Genomic DNA, 25396 nt, shown 5'->3' on the forward strand with positions numbered 1-25396 from the left:
AATGAACTCTTATTCTAGATATGTTGTAAAACAACCATTTAAAGCAAGGGATGCTTTTAATTAAGGCCAATATACATACAGTCTTAATCTGTTTCTAGTTTTTCAATGTATGAAGTCTGTGACTCTGATGGGACTTGCTCCCAGGTTGTTCCTGTTGCCCTTGCTCTGTACTCTGCCCCCACCCCACCCCCCACCCCCACCCCACGAGCACTGCCTCTGCCGATCTGTTGCAACAGTTAATATCTACAGGCAGTCATGTTGATGCCTTGGGACTTACCTTCTCCTTCTCTGTCATGTTCATAAGTAAAAAATTCTTGTGCATACTTCAGCTGTTTGTTCAAGTTACTTACCAACAGGGTTATGGGTCCAGCTATGACAGTATAAAGAGAACTCTGGACCCACAAAGTTTAGGAGGAAACAGAACATGCATCAACAATGTTGAATGTGAGAATAGAGCAGCAAAACAACAAAAACAAAACCTTGATTTTATGGCTAGTAGCACAGATCTCAAAATCTCTTTAGTCAAATTGAATAGTGTGCGCTATCGCCTATAGACATTCAAGATAGAAATGCTGTAACAGGTGATAATCATATGGCAAGTAGCAAATGATCCAGAAGTGTGGGATGAGGAAAAATGGGCAGGTGAGAGCCACAATAATGCATCCAGTGGATTATGATCAATTAATTCACATGAGACGTGAAGGGATAGTGCAGTCCACTTCAAAGATGACATGAACATACTAATTTCAGAATGATGTACCGCATGAACCTAGAGAAAGGCAGAACAGTACAGGAGCATATTAATGTCTTATTAGAAGTTGTGGAGAAGCTTCATGGTATCATAGAATCAATCATAGAATAGTAGAGTTGGAAGGGGCCATGAAGGCCATTGGGTCCAACCCTTGCTGGCCATGCCCCTCAAGAGCCCAGCCTTGTCCTCATTTTCTAGTGAGGACTATCCTGTGGTGTTCTTCCTCTCTGGAAGCCTAGCTCCTTTGGAGGGAGGACACAGAACACTGTGCCATTAGAACAGCAAGGGCTACATCGGCTTCCACTGTGCTCCATGCGGGACTCCCGACTGAAGAACTATGCAAAGCGGTGACTTGATTGATGCTGTCAAATTTATTAAAATCTACAAATTGGACATTAAAGCGAGGAAGGACTGCTCCTATGGAAGGGCAAAACTCTCCTCCATACTGCAATCACTGCGACATCTATTAAATCTCCCACCATTCCTTGCAGGTCTATGGACTCAAATCATAGTGGATTGCATCTGTTTAGCTCAGGTATAAACGCATAATGTACATACCAGTTCGATCTGTTCACGTTGACCTTAATATACTTTGTTGTATATAATACATGTTCTCATATTCAATGATTGAAAGGCTACTCCAATATTATACACTTAGCAACACCTCCCACCTCCATAATCACCTTCCACCTTGCTAGTCACCCATCTGTGTGATGCACAGAGACCATGTTGAAGAAATGCAGATACCTGTAACTGTAGCTATTCGAGTGGTCATCTGTGAATTCATACAACCCATCCATCAGCCCCACATTGGTGTTAGTGGTTTAAGACATGACCTGTGTACCATTTCCTTAGATTTTTTCCATACATGTAACTACACTGGATGCAAATGCCGGTCTCAAGGAACTGTCAAAATGGCGGGAACCCACCCTTATTTACAGGGAGGGAGGGAGGGCTCCACGGAAAGTTCTCAGCTAAGCTAGAGAAATCTACCTGAAGGAGGCACTGCACAGGTGCAGCACCCATGTGTGTTAATGCACAGATGGCTACTTGAAGAACTACAGTTACAGGTATGCAATTGGCATTTCGTCCATCCACAAAAATGAAATTCTTGCAATGCTCTATCACCATCTACTGGAAATGGGAGGAATCAGACAAGAACAGGGAGCTGATATCTCCTGGTGGCATAAGGTGCAGATACAATCGAGATATGCTAAAGATTGTAAAGCATGGGGTTTTTATAAGGACTCAACAGCATTTGATCAAGTGATGCTTAAATCAGATGAGAAAATGATTAAAAGATTATATGACTTCTTACTTGATAGGAAAATGGAAGACGAACAGGTTAAGGAAACTATGATAACATGGGCACAAAATTTTGGATATAATCTTGAATTAGAAAAGTGGCAAAAGCTGTGGGAGAGAAATATCAAGGTAACATTAGCAACTTTGTATAAAGAAAACTTGTATAAAATGTTTTATAGATGGTATCTGTCACCAAATAGATTAGCTAAGATGTTTCCAAATATGCCAAATGGATGTTGGAAATGTAAACATAAATTGGGTACTTTTTATCATATGTGGTGGACTTATGATAATGTGAAAAAGTATTGGATTAAAATACATAAATGGCTTGAGGAAATGTTACAAAGCTTTTAAACCTGAAGTTTTTTTATTAGGCATTACACCAGAGGACATTAGTAAACAAGAAATGTATTTGATTTTACATGTAATCACTGCGGCGAGGATTGCATTCGCTCAACACTGGGAAAGTGAAGAACTACCCACCAATGAACTGATTCTAAAAAAGATCCTGGACTGTGCAGAAATGGATAGATTGACTTTATCATTGAAGGAGAAGGAAGATACTGACTTCTATCAAACTTGGGACTATTATTGGCTAGAGAAACGGGACTTCGCATAGATTTAAGTATGTTTTTTAAGTTATCATAAATGGAAAAGAAGGGTGTGGGGGCTGACCCAGTGGGCTTGATGTTTTTGATGATGGATGTTGTTTGTAGTTTTCTTTTTGTTTTTTTTAGGATTATAATTTTTCAAATAAACTTATTTTTTAAAAAAAGGAAATGGGAGGAATCAGCAGGATAAAGGCTGAGACAAATATCTCACCAAGGCTATGGAGTAGGTGGGGACAAAACTCCTCCAAAATGAAGATGTAAGCTTAGCCCTCGCACAAGGGCTGTGAAGATGGCAATGCAGCGTTAACAAGAACAACCATTTGCAACCATGAAAGTACTACATACAGCACCGAAAAAAAAACATGCACCTGGCACCATCTTAAGAATTTGGTGAGCAAGTGCCCTCATTTTTTCTGTTCCCTCTCTAAAGAAATCTTGTAAGGGAACTTTTATTTTGCCTCTTAAGGCAATGTTTAAAAACATGCCTTTCCCAAACACCATTAATTATTTCAGGGCTGATTTGTTTTTAATGTTTTAATGTTCCAGAGGATCCTTTTGCCCATGGTTTACCTAGAAAGAGAGGTCTGTCTATGAGAGAATGTGCCAACTGAGCTTCGTGGTGAGACAAACCTGGATGTGACGGCTGTCCAGCCGCTATGTAAGGTCTCCATCGCTCTCAGAGTTAATAGCTGATTTGTTTAGAACAGAGACACATTTTCTTCTGCATTAAGAGCATCCCGAACTGAGGGAGCAGCAAAGGTCTTCCGCGGAGTACAGCCATGAAGAACATGTTTGAATGGAATGTGTTTTCCCCATGAATTCAACTGAACTCTCTGAATTCCAGGAAGGGACACAATGGCAAAAGCATTGTCTTTATTACCACGTTGTTCTGAGCACTCTTAATCGGGTATGGTGTAAAGTGATCATCAGAGCAGTGCTGCTTACACTGAAGTTAAATGGAAAATGCAAGCTTCCCCCTCAGTTCAGGCGAGCACCCCTGTGTTGTCTCATGGTTCAGCTCCACGCTCAAATTGGTGCTTTATGGTACAGGGGGCAGAGGTGTGCCGACTGGTAAACCCAGTTGCTTCCAAGCTCTTTGAGTGAGGAGGATTTGGCTTTCATGCCTGTCAATGTGGCCTGCCAGTTCAACGCTTCACTTGGCACAGAACACAATCCGTCGACATCCTCCTTATTGAAAGAGTCCCTCTCCTTCTCAAAACCCCCTAGTTTCACCCAGAATCCCTCTACCAGATCCCCAACTGCGCCACATTGCATCCCATCCCTTCCCTGACATATAAAGCTACACCCCCACCCCTCTTTCCCTTCCTGTCCTTTCTAAACAGGTGATACCCTTCCGTGTTTACATTCCAGTTCTCCACTGCTTCCAAACTTCTCTTTGCTCTCCCTGTCAGCTTGCTCCCTGGGAACCTGGCTGCTTGTATCTCAGAGTCCCTATATCAGCTGGGGCAGCTTCTTCTGATCTGCTCAGCTAGGAGTCAGGAACCAGAATGTGGGTACATCCCCCCCTCACACCAGCTAAGCCCCTAATTTCCAATTTATGGGCTTTGTGGAGCTGGAGCCAGTATGAGGAAGCCTTAACTCTGGTCTTAAACCAGCAGGTTTTTAAAATAATTGAATTTGTCTGATTTTGAAATGAAGATTTATAAGTACAGTGTTGGTAATCCCTTCCCTCTCCCCATTGTATTTCTTGTAAATTTATCTATATGATAAATGGATTAAAATATATAAGCAATCGTAATCATGACTTCAAGAATCATAATACTAACATTTAGGGGGAATATTCACAGACAGACAATAAATCCACAGACTGTCATTTGCCACTTGCAAATTATGGGAAAAATGAGGGAGGCAGTAGAGCTAACAAACTCATCTTGGCTTTCTTTCTTCATGTGTAGTGCCTACACGTAGTGAACATTACTGAATTGGGCTGGACTCTCAGAACTGTCTGAATAAACATAAATACATGTGCAAACACAAATTTATTATAATATGTGAATATCTCCCTCGTATGAGAAATGAGAATTGCATGTTGATTCTGCATCGAAGAAAACAAGTTGAAGGAATAGGGCTCTCACACTGCGGCTTTTGTGTGAAGTCCTGAGCCTTCCCCTTCCCCTTCATCCCATCCTCATACCTCCCAACATCATCTCAAGGGTAAATTGCATGATACTTTAAGGATGTAGGTAGGGTTCTCCCTCTGTATTCAAATATAAGCTCATAGGAGCTCTTATGACTCCAGATCCTGGAATGGTGGTATTAACACTTTGTCCTATGCCTGCAATTACATTACAACCCAATGTCTTTTTGGCAGCATAAATTTGGAGGCACCCGGGAGGTCTGATCCAGAGTGGCAGTCTAGTAATTGACAAAGGATTGAAATCCCATCCCCTAAACAAGCATCCCAACCTGTGTAGTAACATGCAATTTCACTTATTCCATAACTAACTTATTCCATATTCACTTATTCCATAACTAACTGCACAAAGAAGCCCTCTAAAAACAGAAACCAAGCATGACCTTGCCAGAAGTTGCTAATATCTTAACAACAAAGCAAACCTCTCAGATAAGCCTTCCTGAAAATATATGCACTTTTCACAAAAATGGTGAGTTGAAACACGAAATTAAAAAGACAGATGTGTCAATTATCAGAACTTTTTAACATGCTGTATCTGTGGCAATTTGTTGGAGTGGTTTGAATTTTGCTCAGTTGTAAACCTCATTACGTATCATGGAGGCCAAGTTCCAGGATATTCGCTCAAAAGGTATCATTATAAAGCAGCAGAATTGGGAGTAAAATAGCAGCAAAACTTGTTTTCGCACAACTCAACTAAAGCTAATATTAAATCTCCATACATTTTTATTTTTAAAAGTACTAAGCAATACCATTGTTTCAACCTTTTTTGTTAATCTTCTCTGATTTCTCTTGTCTTTGAGTAATGCTTTATTGCTCAGAAGCATTTCTAAGCAGAGGTTCTTTACCAATAATTTCATCAGCAGCATCTTAATGCTTAGTAAATGTTTGTAAATCTTCAATACCTGAATTATATTTAGTGCTCTGCTCTATCCTGGAGAGCAGTATGGATTCATAAATCTTTCAGGAAGCATACACAACTGAAGTTGTGAAATATCACATCCTACAGTGATGCTTGACACACAGAGAATTTACTGCACTATGTCCAGAAGATCTCAGATTCTTTTCGGAGCGAAAAGTACTTCTATGCACAAGAACTTGTATTTGAGGATTTTTGTCCATATCTGTGCTGAAGAACCCAATTTTGCTTAGCAGAAGTACAACAGGAATGTTGCAGTAAAAGCATTTCCCACAGTCTCTGGATGTAAAGTAATGGATCAGTCGTAGTGAAGATTCCTTACAAAGCCACTTCCAATTCTTTTTTTTTCTGAGAAGCTAGGAATCTGTCAACAGACAAAAATCTCTACATTAGAATTGTTACTAACTACGAAACCTATCTTGTCTCCCCCTCCCAATGCTGATGACTGGTTGTGCATTTCTGAGAAATGAGAAAACAATTGTCGATTGTTCTAGCTACTATCCCTTTTTGTTCCCTGGATTTTTTTTTTTTTTTTGGTCAGTCTTTCACAATTGTGCATTGATGGCTGTCCATGTGTGCAGTCTTTCCTGGTCAATTTTCTTGAGCATTTCAACTGTGAGAGGAGCAGGAAGGGGAATGGGTTACACCCCAGGAAACTGACAAGATTAGGTTACAAACAGAATAATTTACACACAGCCGTGAAGGACCAAAGGAGAAATAACAGCAAGAGAAAGGAACTTGGCAGTACAATTCAGAAGTACCAAAATGGAGGTGGAGGCAAAGAAATATGCACACCAAAAGCGGGGGGAACAGTATCTCCTCATCTTTGTGATCCTCTCAATTTCCTAAAGGTGGCACCCCATGGAAATGTTCTGGAGTTGGACAACATAAAAGCTGGCTGCCTATGGTGGGTGGTTGTGTCATATGAACACGGTCATTAGTTGCCCTGGCCACCAATTTCTCTTTCAGTGTGGTAGCTACTTTCATTACAAGGATCAGTCCCAGAACATGTGACCCAGTTATCCAGAATTCAGTATCTGAAAGTTAGGGGAACTTCTTTGCATAGCAAATGAACCTTAGCATTTCCACTTTAGAAACAATCACCTAACTCTTGTTCACTCTGAGAAGCCCCTCAGTGATATTATACAGCTGTGGCCAAAAGCTGAGGCACACAGACTAATCCTTTCTAATATTCAAGACACAAGCATATCAGATACTAATGTAAGTAAGCCAATTTTGCTTAATTCTACTCCAGCAGTGTCTCTAGATGAAGTTTTTGTGATTTAACAGCGGAATTTCAAGTTGCTCACTTTATAGAATGAATGTACAAAAGACACAGCAGTTTGCCTCCTTTGATAATAAATGCAAAATCTTCCTCCTATTCTCTCCCACAACTCTATTTTTTTTCTTCAGACTTCTATTTCTATCCATCAATATATGAGGTCATCAGATGTGGAATTAAATGCAAGCACAAATGCCAACTTCAGATTAGAATGGTCTAAGATGGGATTTCCAACTCATTTACTGCACAAGATCCTTTTTGAACACTATAGAGGCAGTGCCAGATAATTTCTGACTTGGAGGGAAAAAATAATCCTCTATTTTCAATGTGTGGCCTGCAGAGCATGGAATAGGGGAATGGCATGGAGAAGATACCAGTAATTTCCTCTTCTGGTTCATTCATTTTTAATTTTTTAAAACATATTACTCTAGAAAATAAATCACTGTAAACAGTAAAGCATTACTTAAGGCATTAAATACACAAACACTTATTACAAACATTGAAAGAAAGACCCATCACTAACAACACCACCACTTTAAACAAGGAATTTACCATTCTGTTTTAACCTCCATTAAAGCGGGAAAATTATCCCACTTTGTCAATGAGGCCCGCATAGCATAGATGGAGGGAAAAGGGGTAGAGGTGGTTCCAACGCCTGGGCCTCAATCCCAGAAGGATACCAAGGAAGCAGTCCTAAGAGGCTGTGTCCCGGAAGTTGGAGGCTTACAATCACCCTTCGCAGAGCAGAAGGAATGAAAGAGGCAGTTGTCAGTGCCCCATTCTTCCGCCCTGCATTTTATGCTGGACAGGCTTTTTAACTTATCTAGCCAAGGTGCCATGGAAGGGGAGGGAAGGAGGCTGGTGAGACTTCAGGATAGCTCAAATACAAGTGTTTCCAAGTTAATTGTTTGAAAAGCTACTCCAGATAACCATAAATAGTTCATATTTTTAAAACATATGGCAGAGAAATGTGAAATGTAAAATATGAAAACGAACAATCAAGGAAGTGAGACAAACAATATAGCCATGAGACTTGGCAGCTCAACCCCCACCCCCCAGCCACCTTCTCATTCAATCCCATCAAGTGGTGAGCTGGTCACTTTTATTAGCACACTGCAGTGGCATCTAAGTAGAGGAGGTTTTCTTCATCCGTAATGTTTAAAATGTAAGATCAATAAACTTCGTCCAAGAAATTAAAAGAGAATGCACACCTACCTGGTTACCATCTCGTAAAAAGTATCTCTTTTCAATGACCTGAAACAAAATAAAAAGGAAGGGCATGTTAATGATATACGCAGAATTACTGCTGCATGCAGTAGCCTCAAACCATTTATACAGGGACTTGTTGACAATGCACTAGCTTCTTAGGCTAAAGGTTATCATCTGAAGAGTAAACTTAATTGTTTCAGAAACAAGAGTTGGTTCTCATCTTGCTTAGAAGCCACTGACTTTTCAATACTCTATAAGGGATTTTTAATCAGTAACATACCAGAGTAGATTTTGTCCCGACCCAGTTATTTGAAGTAACTGCGATTCCTTATGGCTCCATTTCCTAGGGTGGCTGGAATTTGACAAGCAAAATATTAAAATGCTAGGATTGGCAGCTATGAAGTATCTGGTCTGGAGCCTCTACCTCTGCACTGACCATCACCATGGTGTCCATTTTTCAGCTGTACGTAAATTGTCTGATATTTTTATTCAAGAATCCTGGATATTATAAATTGACCTTGGCTGAAGCTCACTGCAATGGAAGAGACAGTTCTCTCCTGCGTTGTTGCCATTTTTAAGGGAGTTGCTGATTGCTCAATTGGTTTCCCCTTGACATTAAGTCCAGTCATGTCTGACTCTAGGGGGCGATGCTCATCTCCCTTTCCAGCATTTGTCTGCAGACAGTCTCCATGGTCATGTGGCCGGGATGACTAAACACCAAGGTGCACAGAATGCTGTTACCTTCCCACCGAAGTGGTACCTATTTATCTACTTGCATTTATATGCTTTCGAACTGCAAGGTTGACAGGAGCTGGGACAGAGTAATGGGAACTCATCCCGTTGGGCAGATTCAAACTGGCGACCTTTCAATCGACCAGCACAGCAGTTTAAACCACTGCACCACCTGCATCCCTAACAGAGATAGAATGGGACAGAATAGGACTAATAATTCTAATATTGATAGAAGGCTGACTAGTATTATCCAATTTCATTTCTTTCTCTCTTTTTTATATTTTCCTCCTTCCTTCCTTGACTCTCCTCCCCTAACTCTTCAGCTTTAAACTGTACTGTCAAATTGTAGTTTACTTCTAAGTATGAAGAAACATGTGAGGTGGAAGTGTGGAGGAGCAGAGAAAAGAAGAGATGAATTAATGTGAGAATGAAACCTGAACTGGATGCTGGAAAGCTGATGACAGATCCGAAAAGAGATAGTCGTCTGAGCTCCTTAGATTGCATTTTAGAGATAGAACAATGATATCATCAATTAACATTACTGCATTTTTTTATCTTTTAAGAGAATCAAAGCAGTTTTTCATGAGTATTAAACACATTGTGTCAGAGCCTTTCAGGGAATATGTCAGAGTTAGGACTGCAGCTGGTTCTGGATGGAGATCACTGGTGCCTCCAGCAACTGAAGAATGGAGAAAAGGACTGGTGGACTTCTCTGTTTAGGTCTCAAACTCACAGCCCGTGGGATGATATTTTGTGGCCCCCACTTGATATCAAAGTTTAGTGATAGTGCGGCCCACGCGTTTTTCTCACACGCACCTGCGGGAGTCGTCACCCTGAGCGCAATGTTCTCTCTAAGCTGCGTGCCGGGATGGGTGGGGCACGGAGGAGGGGCCCTGCGGCCTTCAAAGCGCCTCCGGGAGCCACGCGGGATGAGCGGCCCACCACCCCCACGGTGGTGGGATACTTGATGCGGCCCAGCCTCACCCAGACTCTACTTCCAGCGGCCCCCAGGTAAGTTGAGTTTGAGGCCCCTGGTTTAGAAGATGGTTAGAGGAATGTGCAGCATAAGTGGATCTGAGGTGTTTAAAAAAGAGAGGGAAAGCTGCGGAGGATCTGAAGTGATTGAAGGATCTGTTGTTGTATAGATTAAGGATGTTTTTCCTTGTATTACATTTTTATGGAGTGGTGATGGATAGATTCTGATTTGTACTGGTTGGATCTGTACTGAATTCCCTTGACAATGTTGTCTATTTCAGCATGCTCTGTTTATTATAGTTGTTTTGCTTTCAAAATTAATAAGGAAAAACCATGGTGTCAAGAGCACTGATTCCCCCCACCCATAGGTTATATTTGGCATGCCCAACTTGCTACTCTAACTCTATATTCAGTAAAAACACACACACAACAGGGATGAGCAACTTTCATCCCAGAAGGTATTTTGTTCTACACCCAACAACCCTATCCAGCAGAGTCAATGGTAAGGGATGATGGCAATTGTGGGTTAAAACATCATGAGTCCCGTAAGTCTCTCACCTCTGGTTTAGAACCTGGATTAATAATTTTAGTTTTTCTACCAACCAAGTAATCACTCTCTTACATATCCAGTAATAGCGTAAGAGCATTCTGTTGTCTGCTTAGATTTTAGCAATAGCCTCATTTGAACTAGCTCAGAAGCGCAAGCTCGGGTGAGCCTCCAGCTCACATGCTCCCTCCCTTCTTGCAGTAGGAGAAGTTTGGAAGCTTCACTTTTCTTTCAGATGAACTGAAGCTTGTTTGGAGGTCTGAACCTGAGCAATCCATGTTTAATTTTAAGTAGAGTTTGTTGAAGCTGGCCTGTTTCAACTAAGCATGAATAAGATTAACCACAGGTTAAGGTTCAGATGACATACTAAACTGTGGTTAAACTAAAGTGGAAGAAGAAGTGTCAAATCTTATTCTCAGGTGTAGTATATGAAGGCAATTTTTACAGGCTAAAATTAATATATAAGTAATACTGAGAGCCACTTCTGCATACATACAGGAACACACCAGGAAGCACTTAATGGCAGTAGACCTAGGTTTGAAGATGCATTGATGTCTACATTTCCTCCTATCTGGAGGACTAGGCAGCAAGATGCTGCCAGCACAGCAGTTAAACAGCACTGTGTGTTCCTGTTTTCTGCATACCAGTGTCATATAGGCACACAGCTGGAAAATTCTCAGAGTTTTAATTAAAAACTCAAAAGCTGGCTGAAGCAGAATTAGTCTGTGATAACTTCCTCCTGTCTGTCTTTAGTCTTTGCAGAGCAAAGCACTTCTGTGTGTTCCCTCCTCTGTCCTCATGCCTGTATTATTTCCTAGCTCTGCTTGAACAGTACTTCGTTTCCAACTCTTACCATCCTGCCTATTTATTACCTTCCCAGATGCCTGAATTGCTCTCTGCCTGATCATGAACTTCTCCATTCCTCTACAGGATGCCTCCGCCAAGCCCCCTTACGTTGTCACGTTTGCACAGACTGAATTTCCATTGTTGCTCATGCTATTATACACTGGCAATTATATACTGATTGATTGATTTATAAATAAAATTTGTATGCCATCCAATTACTAATGTCTCTGGACGGCTAACAGCATAAATAAACTGATGACCCACTCTGGCTGCAATTAATAAAATACAATATAATTTTATCAATACCTAATCATGATTTGAAAAGTGCTAAATTCTTTGGCACAGCTATTTCCTTGCAGCAGTTCTGCTTTCCCATTGGTTCCAGAGGTAGCATTAATCAGCCACCCTCTATCAGGCTCAAAAGATCTAAGTACAGCACACTTATATTGTCTTCCTTCTTCCCTCATCCCCTCATGTCACTCAAAGTATTCCTATTCATCTCCTAACTTCTGTCATACCCAACTGCCAGTTTCTTTCATCCTGTCCCTTTTATATAATTTTTTGTATAATGACTTCCTCATCTTATCCTACTTCTCTTTATTCTGGTTTTCAAAAATATATTATTAAAAAGATGAGCCTTGCTCTCTAACCCATTCCCAGGGCCACAGCTGACTATACAGAGTGCATAGTGGGACATGGCACAGGAGAGTTCAACAAAGAGGCACTGAATAGCCTGAAGCACCGAGACCTATCTGAAAGTGGACTAAAACCCACTGGTTTCAGTGGTGTAGTGGCCAAAATTGCTGGATTGGGACTTGGGAGATCCCTACTCAGCCAGTAACTTTGAATCAGTAACTGACCCAGCCTGACCTAGCTCACTGGATTGTTGCAAGAATAAAATGGAGAGGAGGAGAACTTTGTAAGCTGCCTGGGTTTCTTTGCAAGAGGAAGAAAGGTGGGATATAAATGTAAGGGAAGAATAAAAATACTTACTTAGTATATTTATATTTCAACCTTTTTTCCTTTTAAGAAAGTCAATGCAGCTTACATAATTCTCCTCCTCTCAATCTTATTCCTGTGGGGCAGGTTGGGCTGAGAGTCTGTGACTGGCCCAAAGTCACCCAGTAAACTCCATGGCTGCGTGAGGACTAGGACCCAGATCTCCCAAGAGCGGACCTGCACTCTTAACCAATACGCTACACTGACTCTCTGCAGGGTTGGATTTGTTTGCTTTTCAATATTAGGTAATGTCTCTCATCCACAGGGACCAGTCATTAGTGGCTTTAGGTTGAATGTGCAAGTTGCTGGAGGTGCTGCTTGTTGCCTTCTGTTCCACCAACACATCAGTTCTGTGCTGGGCTCTCTCTGACCAAGTGTTATAATTTCCAAGGAGAGTATTGCTGCATTCTTAAGCAAGGCACCACACTGTCTCTCAAAATAAGAATGAAAGAACCGTTGCTGTAAAGAATCGAAAGCAAAAGATAAATGAAGGACTCACCTTATCAAAGAATCTACTGAGCTTGACAGCGTTGGAAGAGCCTGCCGCCAGGTATCGAGGACTGGTGCAGTCCTAAAAGATGAAAAATAAATTTTCTCTCACTGAAATCACTAGAAGCAAAGCAGTTCAGAAGTACAAGACATAAACCTGGATTCACATGAAGGAATAGCTCCAATAGCTGAATGTCAGGTCCGTGTCGCACAAAATTAGTATTTCTACATTGGGAATTAATACCCTGTAGGAAAAACAAGGCTTAACCAATTTTGTCCAGGCATGTTAACACTCAAATACATATGAAATGTGTTCCAGGGCAAATAAAGAATGCCTTTTCCATTCTACCGAATTAGTAACCAGCGCTGCCCCTTCTAGAGCAGAATTAAGACCACCACTTTGTGGAATTACTTCCTCTCAGTTCTGGGTACATTTAAAAAACAATTTAAACATTGCACCAATTCCCTAGCAAGTTTTTTTATATTTAACTACAGAACAGGGTCCCCCCACACACAACCCCCCCCCCAATCCTATTTCCCTCACACATTCCAATTCCCATTCAGCATCTCTTCATAATTACACTGGTCCCCTCTTTTGCAATAGGCAGGTTCTTCATTCTATGCACTCACACCACATGTATATTACTGACTTCAGGCATGCCTAATCACAATGGGATCAGACTATATGCTTCACAGCGGACACATCTTCTGGTCTCTAGGTATTCCTATTCAACAGGAGAAAAACATCTTTCCCCAGTGTGCTGGTGAAAAATGTTGCCAAACATAAAAACAGAGTGAGTCAGAAAGGGTCTCCTGGGCCATCTAGTCTGACCCCCGGCTCCAGCCGGCTCCGCTCACGACATGCCCACCATGAGTATGTCCAGCCTATCCTTGAACAAACTCACCGATGGGGCCTCAACCACCTCCCATGGAAGCCCATTCCACACCCTAGATAAGGTACAAATACAAACCAGATTGATTTCTTCTGCACCAAAATCTTCAGCAAGGAAAGCAGTTCTCCTCAAGACATCATTGCGCTTCACCTCTGGAATCTGGTCCAGTTTGGTCCCTATAACAAGCAGTGGAATCTGGTTATCAGCAAACTGCTCACGGTCGTAGTCCCTATACAGCAAAAAGAGGACATATGTATCAGCAAACAAGATTTCCTTCAGATGACATCAACATTTACTGGAGGAAAGCATTTGGAAATAATGCACTGAAGTGTACACACTTGAATGTAATGGAAGGTATTCAGGAAGTTTAAGGAAAAACAGACAAACACCTGAGAAGAAAATCAAGCTGACAGTATAGAAGATATAGTAAGAATTATAAAGGAGATCCTTCAGAGAGGATACACTTTTACTCTTAATGGATACTCAACTACGAAGTTCAGTGATTTTGTTCTAACCAACCTGACAGTGGATGAGTTCACATGATGTGAAAACACTCCCTGTGAATAAGCTGCATGATGTGGACTGTTCATGATACAACCCATGGTGGGTCCAACAGATGAATGTGACTCATTGTAAATTATTTCCCCCACTCTTTCCCCCTCAGTCCTCCTGCTGGGATTTCATGGCAGGACCCATTTTGCCCTCTCTCCACAAGATAACTGCAAACCAAAATAGCATTTGCCCTTTTTGCAGCTGCATCACATTGCTGGCTCATATTTAGCTTGTGATCTACAACAAGCCCAAGATTCTTCTCATTTGCAGTACTGTTGAGCCAAATGTTCCCCATCCTGTAGCAGTACGTTTGGTTTCCAAGTAGAGGAACTGGCATTTGTCCCTACTGAATTTCATTCTGATGTTCTCTATCCAGCATTCTAACCTATTGAGATCACCCTGGATCTTATCTCTGTCTTCAGGGGTATTTGCTAGTCCACCCAGCTTTGTGTCATCTGCAAATGTAATCAGCATTCTTTGCACTTCCTCTTCTAAATCATTAATACAAAATACTGATGCGTACCAGTCCCAGGATGGAACCCTGCGGCACCCACTTGTAACCTCTCCCCAGTTTGAGAAGATACCATTGTTGAGCACCCTTTGAGTCCAATTTTGCAGCCAATTAGGAATCTACCTAATGGTTGCATTATCAAGCCCACTTTTTGTTAGTTTGGTAATCAGGATGTCATGGGGCACTTCTGTTGAAGGCTTTGCTAAGGTCAAGGTATATTATGTCCACAGCTTTCCCATGGTTCATTTGGGAGGTTACCTAATCAAAAATGAGATTTAAGAAGTCTGGCAGGATTTGTTCTTGAGATATCCATGTTGGCTTCTAATAATTACTGCATTATCTTCAAAGTGTTTGTAGATTGTTTTAAAATTTGCTCTAGAATTTTTCCAGGGTTGATGTCAGCCTCTATAGTTCCCAGGTTCATCTTTTTCCCCCTTTTGTATAGATAGGCTAATCCTAATTGTCCCTTTCTCAAGTCATCTGGCACTGTCTTCTCCTGTCTTCCATGAATTCTCAAAGATGATAGATAGTGGTTCTGAGAGTTCTTCCACTAGTTCCTTTATGACTCTGGGATGGAGTTCATCAGGCCCTGAAGATTTCAACTCATTTAACCAAATTAGAAGATCCTTGACCATTTGCCTGTCAATGTTGGGCTGCCATCCTGCCCTTTAGCTTGTACCACACCTTTGTCGGAGGAGTTGTAGTTGTTCTTCTGAGAGAAGACTGAGGCAAAGCAGCACTTGAGCATTTCTGTCTTTTCTTTGTCATCTTTTATCATTATTCTGTACACGGTAAGTAGTTGAACTCCCTTCTCTTTCATGTCTTTTGTTTTGGATGCATTTGAAGGTGGCTTTTTGTTGTTTTAGCTCCCCTAGCTAGTCTCAGTTCTTCCACTGCTTTAGCCTTCCTAAAGTCACCCCTGCAGTTCTTTGGTACCTGCTTATATTCCTCCTTTGCAGCCTGACCTTCCTTCCAACTCTTATACATTTATATACAAAAGTTTTCAGAATCTCTCTTAGCTTTTTGTGAAGCCACACAGGCTTCTTCTGTGGTTGACTCCTCTTTTTCCTTGTCCCCCATAAAGTCCCCCATAAAAGGCAACATCCTGCCTCCATGAAATACTGGCAATTTGTTTTCTGAAAGTTTCATCCTCACCTTTGTTAGGTGGACAATAATAGACTCTAACTACTATGCTCCATTTATTTCTTTTTCCATTTTTCAATCCAGAAATACTCAGTGGGATTACTGGTGTCTTCTTCCTGTATTTCTTTGCAGAAATATGTGTCTTTAACATAAAGTGTACCTCTGCCTCCTTTTGTTACTTCTATTCTTTTTTCATGCAATTTTTGGATTCCAGTCATGGAAATTGTCCCACCAAGTTTCAATTGTGAGTTCATGTTGTTTGTTTCCCATACTTTGGGCATCGGTGTATAGACATCTAAGGTCACATGAATTATTCCCTGGCTTCTTTCCTACATTTTTTGGGAGACTAGTGTTAGGCCCAGCTGGAGTTTCTTTCACTGTTGCAGTACATAATCTTTTGTCAGTTGATGTTGTACCCACATGTACAATTCCCTCCCCTTTCAACTTTCTCTTCTTGAACAGTGCAGTCTGAAATGAACTTATATTTGCATCCACTCAATTGGCTATGTCAAAACAGTTTTAAAAGGAAATACGGGTTCTCATAATTTTTGAAGCTTTGCACTCCCATAAATTGCATGACTTGCATTTTTCCACATTCCTGAGCACCCAGAGTCTTTAGAAGGGCAGAAAAGGTGGAGGATCTGAGAGCAGATCCCAACAGACAGAAAACCTAAAGGAATTTGCCAGGAAGGAGACAATTTGCATACACCCCTTTCACCAGCAAAGATGCCCCCGTGGCTTCACTTCTCCCTTAACAACTTGCCATTTGACAGTTGTCAGATAAGAAGCAAGGCAATGAAATAGCTTATTTGTAGGTATATTTTGCATCTACTTTGACAGAAGACACCATTTAGGACATTAACAAGACAGAACTGTGCATTCGGGATAGTCAGAGTTGTACACCAAAAATCCATCGAGAATATTAAAACATTTGTACAAACCTCAGGCGTTATTTTAAAAAAGCAGTGGGAAGGCAAAGCAAAAGCAGCTGCTTTAGTATTCCACTTGAGCATTTTGAAAGAGCCATCACTTGGGAGATCGCTAAAAGTGATCTCTGGGGGAGCGGGCGGAAGGTAGAAAGGAAAAAAATCTGTAGCAGCAGCTGTTTGGACACTTGATGACCATTGGAGGGAGTCTGACTGACCTTGCAAGAATGTCAAGATACATTTGCCGCTAGCTTGGCTTGCTTGCTGTTTCCCTGAACATGTGATAGGATTAGCTGGACAACATGACAAGCCATTGTGGGCACAACAACCCCTAAAATAAAACTTGGATTGTTAGGGCAGCTTGGAACACTCTATCCTGCAGTAAGTTGTACAGGTTTGCATGACACAGCAACCCACTCCATACAATAATAAATGTGTTAGCCTTTGTATCTGAGAGAGTCAAGCTGCACAGGGTAGGAAGGAAACTAAAATATTCAAGCCTTTTTTCTATAACTTGGACTATTCCAGATATTAACAACTTTCAGATGTCTGCAACCATTTCCAAGAAAATCTTCAAAAATGCATAAGATTGAAAAATGCATAAATTAAAAATACAAAGCAGTTCATTTTAAACCAAGCTAAATGAAAATAACTTTTTGTATGTTATATATACACACACACACATATAGATGCACTAAGAAACAAAATACAAAATATAATCTATAGGCAATGTCATGAGTCCTCAAACTATGGCCTAGGGGCCGGATCCGGCCCGCCATGCCCATTTATCTGGCCCACCATAGAGGTTTTAGATTCGTTGTACGTGTGTGCAGAGGTGCTGGCTTACTCGCAAAATGATCTCTGCGCATGCACGCCCCTGCCTCGCCACGCACGCACATCGTCCCCCGCCCGCACAGCCTTAGTGGCCCGTGCCCATCACTGGCACCTTTCAACTGGCCCCTTGTTCAAAAAGTTTGAGGACTCCTGGGCAATGTGATTATGAAACACATGGGTAACATAGTTCAGTTTTTTAAAATCCTCTAAAAAGTATTATGACTCAAGACACACTGGCAAGCATTTGAACTTGGGAATATTGGAAGTGACCCCACATAAAGAATAAAGGGAAAGTGGATACCAATTGGCGCTTGTGCAATTGGCTACTGGGAGTGGACCTCCCCACCAAAGCTTGTGCAACTGCCTGAAAATGTTATTCATTGCCGAATGGGGTGAAGGTCAGGGCATCGCAAAAATCCATCAGAGACAGTATTTACAAGCATGTACAAGCAGATCCTGACCCCAGCTGATTGAAACAACAACAGACTTCTTACCAGAAATCATCTCTGTATCCAAGGCATCAATGGCCTGGCCCTCTTTCAACATTCTGTGCCTGACATTTGTGCTTGCTGCTCATGTAAGAGTGCAAGTAAGATGCACAGGACAGAACCACGGCCTCTCCAAATACACGTACAACAGCATCTTTTTAAACATGGGACAAGTGGAGAGACTTAACAGTTGCTTTTTTGAGAAGCACTGTTCGCACACCATTGCAGAATGCAAAGCATGAACATGCATTCTGATCAGGATAGCAATTCAAAATCAGTAATTCTCAAACAGAGCAGTCTGAATATTATGTTTTGCCTCCTGGAGAGTTTGTAATACCTCTAACAGAACGGTTTTACCGTTCTGAGCAGTCACTCTCTTGGTTTAACAAGGAAGGATAAGGTATTAATGGTAGGAAGCCAATAGGATTTGATTACCCATTCAAAAGTAAAACACCTCAAACATTCCCTGCATTACAACAGGGAACAATATTTATGACAAGTGCATCTTCTTCAGGCTCAAAATAGGGAGAGATCTAGTAACCCTAGACAAGGAAGGGAGGTTGGTGACCATGCAACATGGCTTCTACAAAAACAGGTCCTGCCAGACAAACCTTGTGGAATTCTATGACAAGGTTCCGAGGGGATGCGGTGGATGTGGGTTACCTGGATTTCAGCAAGGTCTTTGACAAAGTGCCACATGATATCCTGGTTGAGAAATTGAGAGGTTTTGGGATAGACCAATGCAATGTCCAATGGATAAGGGCATGGCTGACGGAGCGAAAGCAGAAGGTAACTATTAGCAGGGAATCATCAGGATGATGGCTGGTAATGAACGGGATCCCGCAGGGCTCTCTCCTGGGACCATTCCTGTTCAGTCTTTTCATCAATGGCCTGGAAGGGGGGGTGACCAGTCTGATCAAATTCACAGTCGATACTAAAATAGGGGCGGTGGCCGCAACTGAGTAGCAGGTGCTCCGGATCCAGAAGGATCTGGACAGAAGTGGGCGGGGGGACAACAGGATGGCGTTCAATGTGGATAAGTGCAAGGTCTTGCATTTGGGGCATAGGAATGGGTGTCATAAGTACACCCATTAGGTTAGGGGACAAGTGGCTGGAAAGCAGCACTTGTGAAAAGGATCTCAGGCTACTGGTTGACTGCAGGCTAAACATGAGTCAGCAGTGTGACACGGTGGTCAAGAGGGTGAACACCACCCTTGGATGCATAGCCAGAAGCATGGTTTTTATCAAGAGAGGTATTACTGCCACTCTATATAAGTGGCAGTGGAGTATTATGTCCAGTTCTGGGCTCCACATTACAGAAAGGATGTAGTCAGGTTGGAATCGGTGCACCGTAGGGCCACAGGATGGTGGCCGGATTGCAGGGAAAGCCGTATGAGGAGAGACTGAAGGAACTGGGTATTTTCAGCCTGGAGGAGACTCTGAGGGGATCTGTGGGTGACATATAGGTATGTGAGGGGGTGTCAAATGGAGGTGGGTTTTTCACTGCAGAGGAGGGCAGGGCAGGACATGTCCCAGTGGAGCAAAGCTCAGGGAACCAAGGTTCAATTTGGATGCCAGGAAGTACTTTCTGATAGTTAAAACCCAAAGGGTATGGAATGGGCTTCCATGGGAGGTGACTGAAGCTCCATCGGTGAGAGTGTTCAAGGACAGGCTGGACAGGTATATGGAGGCATGTCATGAGTGGAGCTGGGTGGAGCCTAGAGTCAGACTAGATGGCTTGGGAAGTCCCTTCTTACTTGGTCTGTTTTTGTGTTCTATAGTATTATTATGAATTCCTCAGTTCACAAATGCATACAAATCAATCCTACATGGCACTTATTTGGAGAAATTTATAGAAATGATATTATCCCTTCTTTTAGGAATCCAAAAACCACATTTAGTTTTTTCTATTTTGGCAAAAGCCCTTACGTTGAACCCACAATCGACTACCCAGTTTGAAAAAGGTTGCTCCACAGTTGTACTTGACCTCGAAGGCACCCCAGAATAAAGTTACAGACAAGATCATAATTTGCCAGCTGTTGTATGGGCATGGTAAGTTGCAAAGAGCAGTTCTGCCTGCCCTCAAAGCTAGTCATAGTCTGTGCCTCACTCTTCCCTTATATCTGCATGCAGTTCTGCTCTTACACCTCTAGGCCACTGCTATTATTTATGTATGAAACTAAGTTGTAAATTTTACCCAGCCTTTTAGCATGGATAAAATGATTAAACCCTTAGCAGTGAGTTTAATAAACAATTTTGCTAATTCTTTACTAGCACAGAAGAATTGGAAGAGTTGATCTTTAATAATATAGGGACACAAAGGAAGATGGACCTGCTCTTCAGCAATAACACATATTTTCCCCTTTTCAGTCACATAATGTCTAATCCTTTCCCCCACTCCATGTTCAGTGTAACAGAAAATAGAAGGAAAAAGGGCTACCAGAACAGTCATACCTGACTCAGTGCTCTTCACACTCACCCATTTGTCACCAGGACCCCAGAAGGGGCGACATCTCTGTTAAGAACTTCCATTGACCATCGATACAAGTTCTGGGAGGACTTCTTGTTGGTCAAGTCATGTACTAAAATTATGCCTAGACAAATAAAGAGGTATTTATAAATAAAATGATTTCAGATTACCAAAATCAGACTGAAATATATACCAGGTTAGAACACAGGCAAGGCCCCAAAGAGCCACACAATTTTGTACATCCAAGGCAGCTTTAGCTCATATTGCTAGCAAGTGTGTGTGTGTTCACACACATACTCACAAACACTGAAGTTGAAATCATGGGTACTTTCTTATAGCAGTTTATAACAGTTTTAAGCTTTTAAATGTACTTTTTTCTCTCCTAAGAATGGTTTAAACCTGAAGTCCTGTACTAAGCAGGGGGCTGGACATGATGGCCCCTTCTTGTTAGATGGCTGTCCAGTTGCATCTTGAGTGCTTCTAGTACAGGAGAGCCCACAACCTCCGGGAAGAGCGGGGAATAGGTTCCACTGTTGCACTGTTCTAGCAGTCAGGAATTTTTCCTGATATCTAAGCCAGAATCTGGCTTCCTGTAACCTGGGCCTGTTATTCTACAACCTGCCCTCTGGGCAGATCCTGCCCTTCACCTTTCTGACAGCCTTTCGAATACTTAGAGTGCTATCATATCTCTCTCAATCTTCTCTTCTTGAGGCTTAATATGCCCAGTTCTTTCCATCTCTCTTCATAGGACTCTGCATCCAGTCCCTGGACATCCCTGTTTCCCTTCTCTGAATCCTTTCCAGCTTGTCTGCATCCTTCTTCAACTGTGGTGCCCAGAACTTGACCCAGTGCTCCATATGAGGCCCAACCAGTGCGGAATGAAAGGGAATGAGTACTTAACGTGATTTGGAAGTGATGCTTCTGTTAATGCATCCCAGTGCATTGTTGACTCATATTCAACTTGTGATCCACAACAATTCCAATATCCTTCTCACTTGCAATACTATTGAGACAAGAATTCCCCATCTTGGAAGGATGCACTTGGTTGTCCTAGGTGTAGAATTTGGCATTTGTCCCTATTGGATTTCATTCTGTTATTTTCAGTCCAGTGTTCCAACCTATCAAACACCTTGTTCTTTCTTTGTATTTTTCAGAGTATTAGCTATCTCACTCAGTTTTGTGTCATCTACAAATCTGATAAGTGTTCCCTGCACTTCCTCATCCAAGTCATTAATAAAAAATGTTGATGAGCACTGGGGCCCAGGACTAAACCCTGCAGTACCTCACTTATTACTTCTCCCCAATTTGAGAAGGTACCATCGATGAGTACTCCGAGTCCAATTCCGTAGCCAACTGTGGATCCACCACATCATTGTTCCATCTGGCTCACTTTTAGATAGTCTGCTATTCAGGAGATCATGGGGCACTTTGACAAAAGTTTTACTGAAGCCAGGATAGGGTTGGAGTCCATCAGGGAGGCTACCCAATTGAAAAATGAAATCAGATTAGTACTAATGTTCTTGAGGAATCTATGTTGGCTTCTCATAATCACCGTATTGCTTTCAAAGTATTTGCAGACTGATTGTCTTGTAATCTGCTCCAGAATTTTCCCAGGGACAGATGCCAGACTGACTGGTCTGTAGTTCCCAAGTTCTTCTTTTTTTTCTTTCTTGAAGACAGGGACAGCACTAGTCCTTCTCTAATCATCTGGCACTTCTCCTGTCATCCATAATTTCTCAAATATAATAGGAAATGATTCTGAAAGTTCTTTTGCTAGCTCTTTTATGACACTGGGATGGTCCATTGGGCCCTGGAAATTTAAACTCATTCAACCCAATTAGATGAGCCTTGATCATTTGCCTATCAATCTTGAGCTTCCATCCTATTCCTTCAGCTTCTCCTTCATCAAGTAGATGATGATCTTTGGGAGAAAAATGAGCCAAAGCAATATTTTTGGAGCATGGTCTGCATGAACCAAATCAACAAATGTTCCTTAAAATGAAATAAAATAATAATAAAATAGATTTTACAGTATGCATACATTACCATTAACAGAGTTGTAGAACATGGCACGGGTGCTTTTCATGCTACTAGCACTGCCCACAGAGCCACCGACATCCCATAATTCAATATAATAAATCTTCTCTTTAGGAGTTCCTTCCTTGTAGTCATGAATCTGACAATAATGAGAAGTATTAATTAACAGAATAAGACAATATTATGTCTTATTAACAAGTAACTTGCATATAGCTAGATCTTTTACCTTCTACCTTAGGAAAAAACGAGCAGCTACTACAAGGAAACTCGTGGGAAAGGTGGCTTTTAGGCAGGGTATGTTTCCTCACCCCTGCCTCTACTTCTGATTTGATGGTAGTTTGGTTAGCATCCCATGTAAAAATCATGAGAATCCATATTATTATTACATGTTGGGGCTGGTAAGTGCCCGATCCTTTATATTTACTGTGCAGTCTATAAATACTAATGTAAACTTTAATCTGGTGATGGGACTACATGTAAAAATCATGCAAACTCATGGCAAGTGTTTTTTAATTATCTTGCCATTTTGTGACAGGTATCCATGACATTCCCAAAATCAAAATGTGGGTCCTTTACCTAAAAGATGGGCTTCATGCAAAGGAATGCAGGCCTATGACGTGTACAATCTTGAACATTAAAGGCTTTATATGTAAGAGCAAACACTCTGATTGCACTTGGAAATTAACTGCCAGCACAAACCAACTGAACATGTTGCCGACTCCCTCTTTTGAGCAGCCAATTTTCATATTCCTATGAGACAGAGTGAGCTGAATGTGTATGAAAGAGTACATGAGTTACTGGGGTCCAAATCCCCATCGAAGGAACTTAATTGTCAAGTGTAGTTGCCTTCCTTGGGCTAATATATTAATGGCAAGTGAATACCTAGTGAGGATGAAATAGTCCTTCTTTTCAATGAGAAGAACTAAGTAATTTTCTCATGATGAATGCTGATTAATAATCAGAATTTTGGGGGTGAAATCCAAATGTTACTTCAGGAAAAATCAATTTCCCTGGGTAATATTTGAGCAAGAGAGGGAATAGAACCTATGGTATTTGGAATATTAATAAATGTGCATTTATACTTTCCAAATATGGAATGGCTTCTCTGTGTCAGATTATACAAATATTTCCATCAATAATGCAATGATGTACTGGAACAAGTTGTACAGACTCTTTGTCAATCTAAGAAGGGGTTAAATTTGATCTCTGTCCTTTCTTTAAAAAAAAAGTTGTTAGAAATGTTGTTCAAACTGATTCATGGCTCCATTTATCCTACTACAATTGATCTCTCTTCTTGAACTTTTACATCTGATCACATGTAGACTTTCCCAACTAAGCTTCAATTAAAAAAAAAAATTATTTTCTATGGCCTTTGAAAGACACACATTAGGAGTTTACAGTTGCACCTACTCGGACATCAACAGAGCAGCCCACAGTCCAGGATGGATTTCCCAACATCTGATTGTGACACAACAGGTGAACAAGTGATGATTTCCCCACACCTGCAAGACAATCCCAAGCTAAGCATTTATATTATGTAGAACATCTATACTTCCACTTTGCTACGTAGTTTAAATTAAGGAAGAAGAAACCAAATTAAATAGAACAGTCTGAACAATTCAAATGGTTCAGCTCAGAAATGAGACTTAGCGTGTAAATGTTTCTGAAATAGTGATGTGGGTTTCTGTAAAAAAAAAAATCAAACTTGAAAATTTTCCAATTCCCTTAGCTGAATGAAATCTGATTTAGCATGACTGATGTACATTTCATAAACAAAACTAATAAAGTTCAGCATGTTAATTTTGTAAGCTTTATAAATATAAACTTTTCCCAATAACCAGGAGAATCAAATGAAATATTTGATCATCAGAAAGAAAATTGAAGGTTGGAACTCAAGTTTAAATCCTAGAGAGGCAGCCCATGCAGTTCTTTCAATATTAGCTCTGTCATTTGGGAGGGAGTATTCAGCGTGAAGATTCCAAGCTCCAAGATTGCAGCTCTGTGTCCAAGCCTTAAACAAGCGTAAACAAATATGATGGGGCTCTATCATGTAAGCACATATATCACACAAACTAGCCAATTCAGTTGTAGAGTTACCATTCCAGCAATTGGTGACCTAAGCAGGGTGTCACTTGCAAGCTAAACTTACATTCATTTATGATAGGTAAGCACATTTGCATGCAACAAAATGTGTGGCACTCTTACCCAGTCAGTCGCCCCCATCTGTCGCTCTGTTTCCCCTAGTGGGCTGTTTTACACATTCAGCAGGAAGAAAAGGTAACAGCTAGAATGGACAGATCTATTTAAATAGGAGATGCAATTTCTTGCATATTCGCCCACATTTGTAAAACGGAAAATCAGACATCCTACATTAGCAGGGAGAAACATTGTAGGATAGGCTCCTTGCTGAATTAGTTTTCTACTCGCATGCAGACTGGTACCCAGAGAAACATTTTCCCACAGTCTCTTTGGGCCGCAGACATGAGCCAGGCTTCGCTCCTGCTTTGCGGCAAGTGTTCACTGTGAGCTCCTCGCACGCACTCACCTGAGTCGCCCAGAACCAGCACTTTCACCCTTTCCAGCGCAGCCATTTCCCCTTCACGCTGGGCCGCCCAACGGCTCGCACTCGTCATTCACCCTTCCATTCCCGCAGAGACCAATCACAGCTCGACCCATACAATCCCCTCTTTCTGTTGGCTGATGATCACGCGATTCGCTTCAGCTG

The 25396-nt window shown here is 41.4% G+C and overlaps 1 protein-coding gene across 2 annotated transcripts; it reads right to left on the reverse strand.

The window, feature by feature from the left end:
• Positions 1 to 4648: 4648 nt before the first annotated feature.
• RABL3 (RAB, member of RAS oncogene family like 3) lies at positions 4649 to 25353 on the reverse strand. Of its 2 annotated transcripts, XM_044449697.1 has the most exons (8): positions 25217 to 25352; positions 24082 to 24173; positions 22681 to 22810; positions 20644 to 20758; positions 13789 to 13939; positions 12828 to 12899; positions 8236 to 8274; positions 4649 to 6102 (listed from the first exon to the last, which is right to left on the reverse strand). In XM_044449697.1, exons 1-8 carry the CDS (start codon positions 25302 to 25304, stop codon positions 6037 to 6039), a joined length of 753 nt encoding a protein of 250 aa, XP_044305632.1. In that variant the 5' UTR covers positions 25305 to 25352; the 3' UTR covers positions 4649 to 6036. The 2 variants fall into 2 exon arrangements, with proteins under 2 accessions (XP_044305632.1, XP_044305633.1); XM_044449698.1 differs by lacking the exons at positions 4649 to 6102; positions 8236 to 8274 and adding an exon at positions 8523 to 8581 and having other exon boundaries at positions 25217 to 25353.
• Between the last annotated feature and the right edge of the window lie 43 nt (positions 25354 to 25396).

This window comes from Varanus komodoensis, unplaced genomic scaffold (genome assembly GCF_004798865.1).
Source record: "Varanus komodoensis strain SLA01 unplaced genomic scaffold, ASM479886v1 scaffold60, whole genome shotgun sequence".
Taxonomy (NCBI): domain Eukaryota; kingdom Metazoa; phylum Chordata; class Lepidosauria; order Squamata; family Varanidae; genus Varanus; species Varanus komodoensis.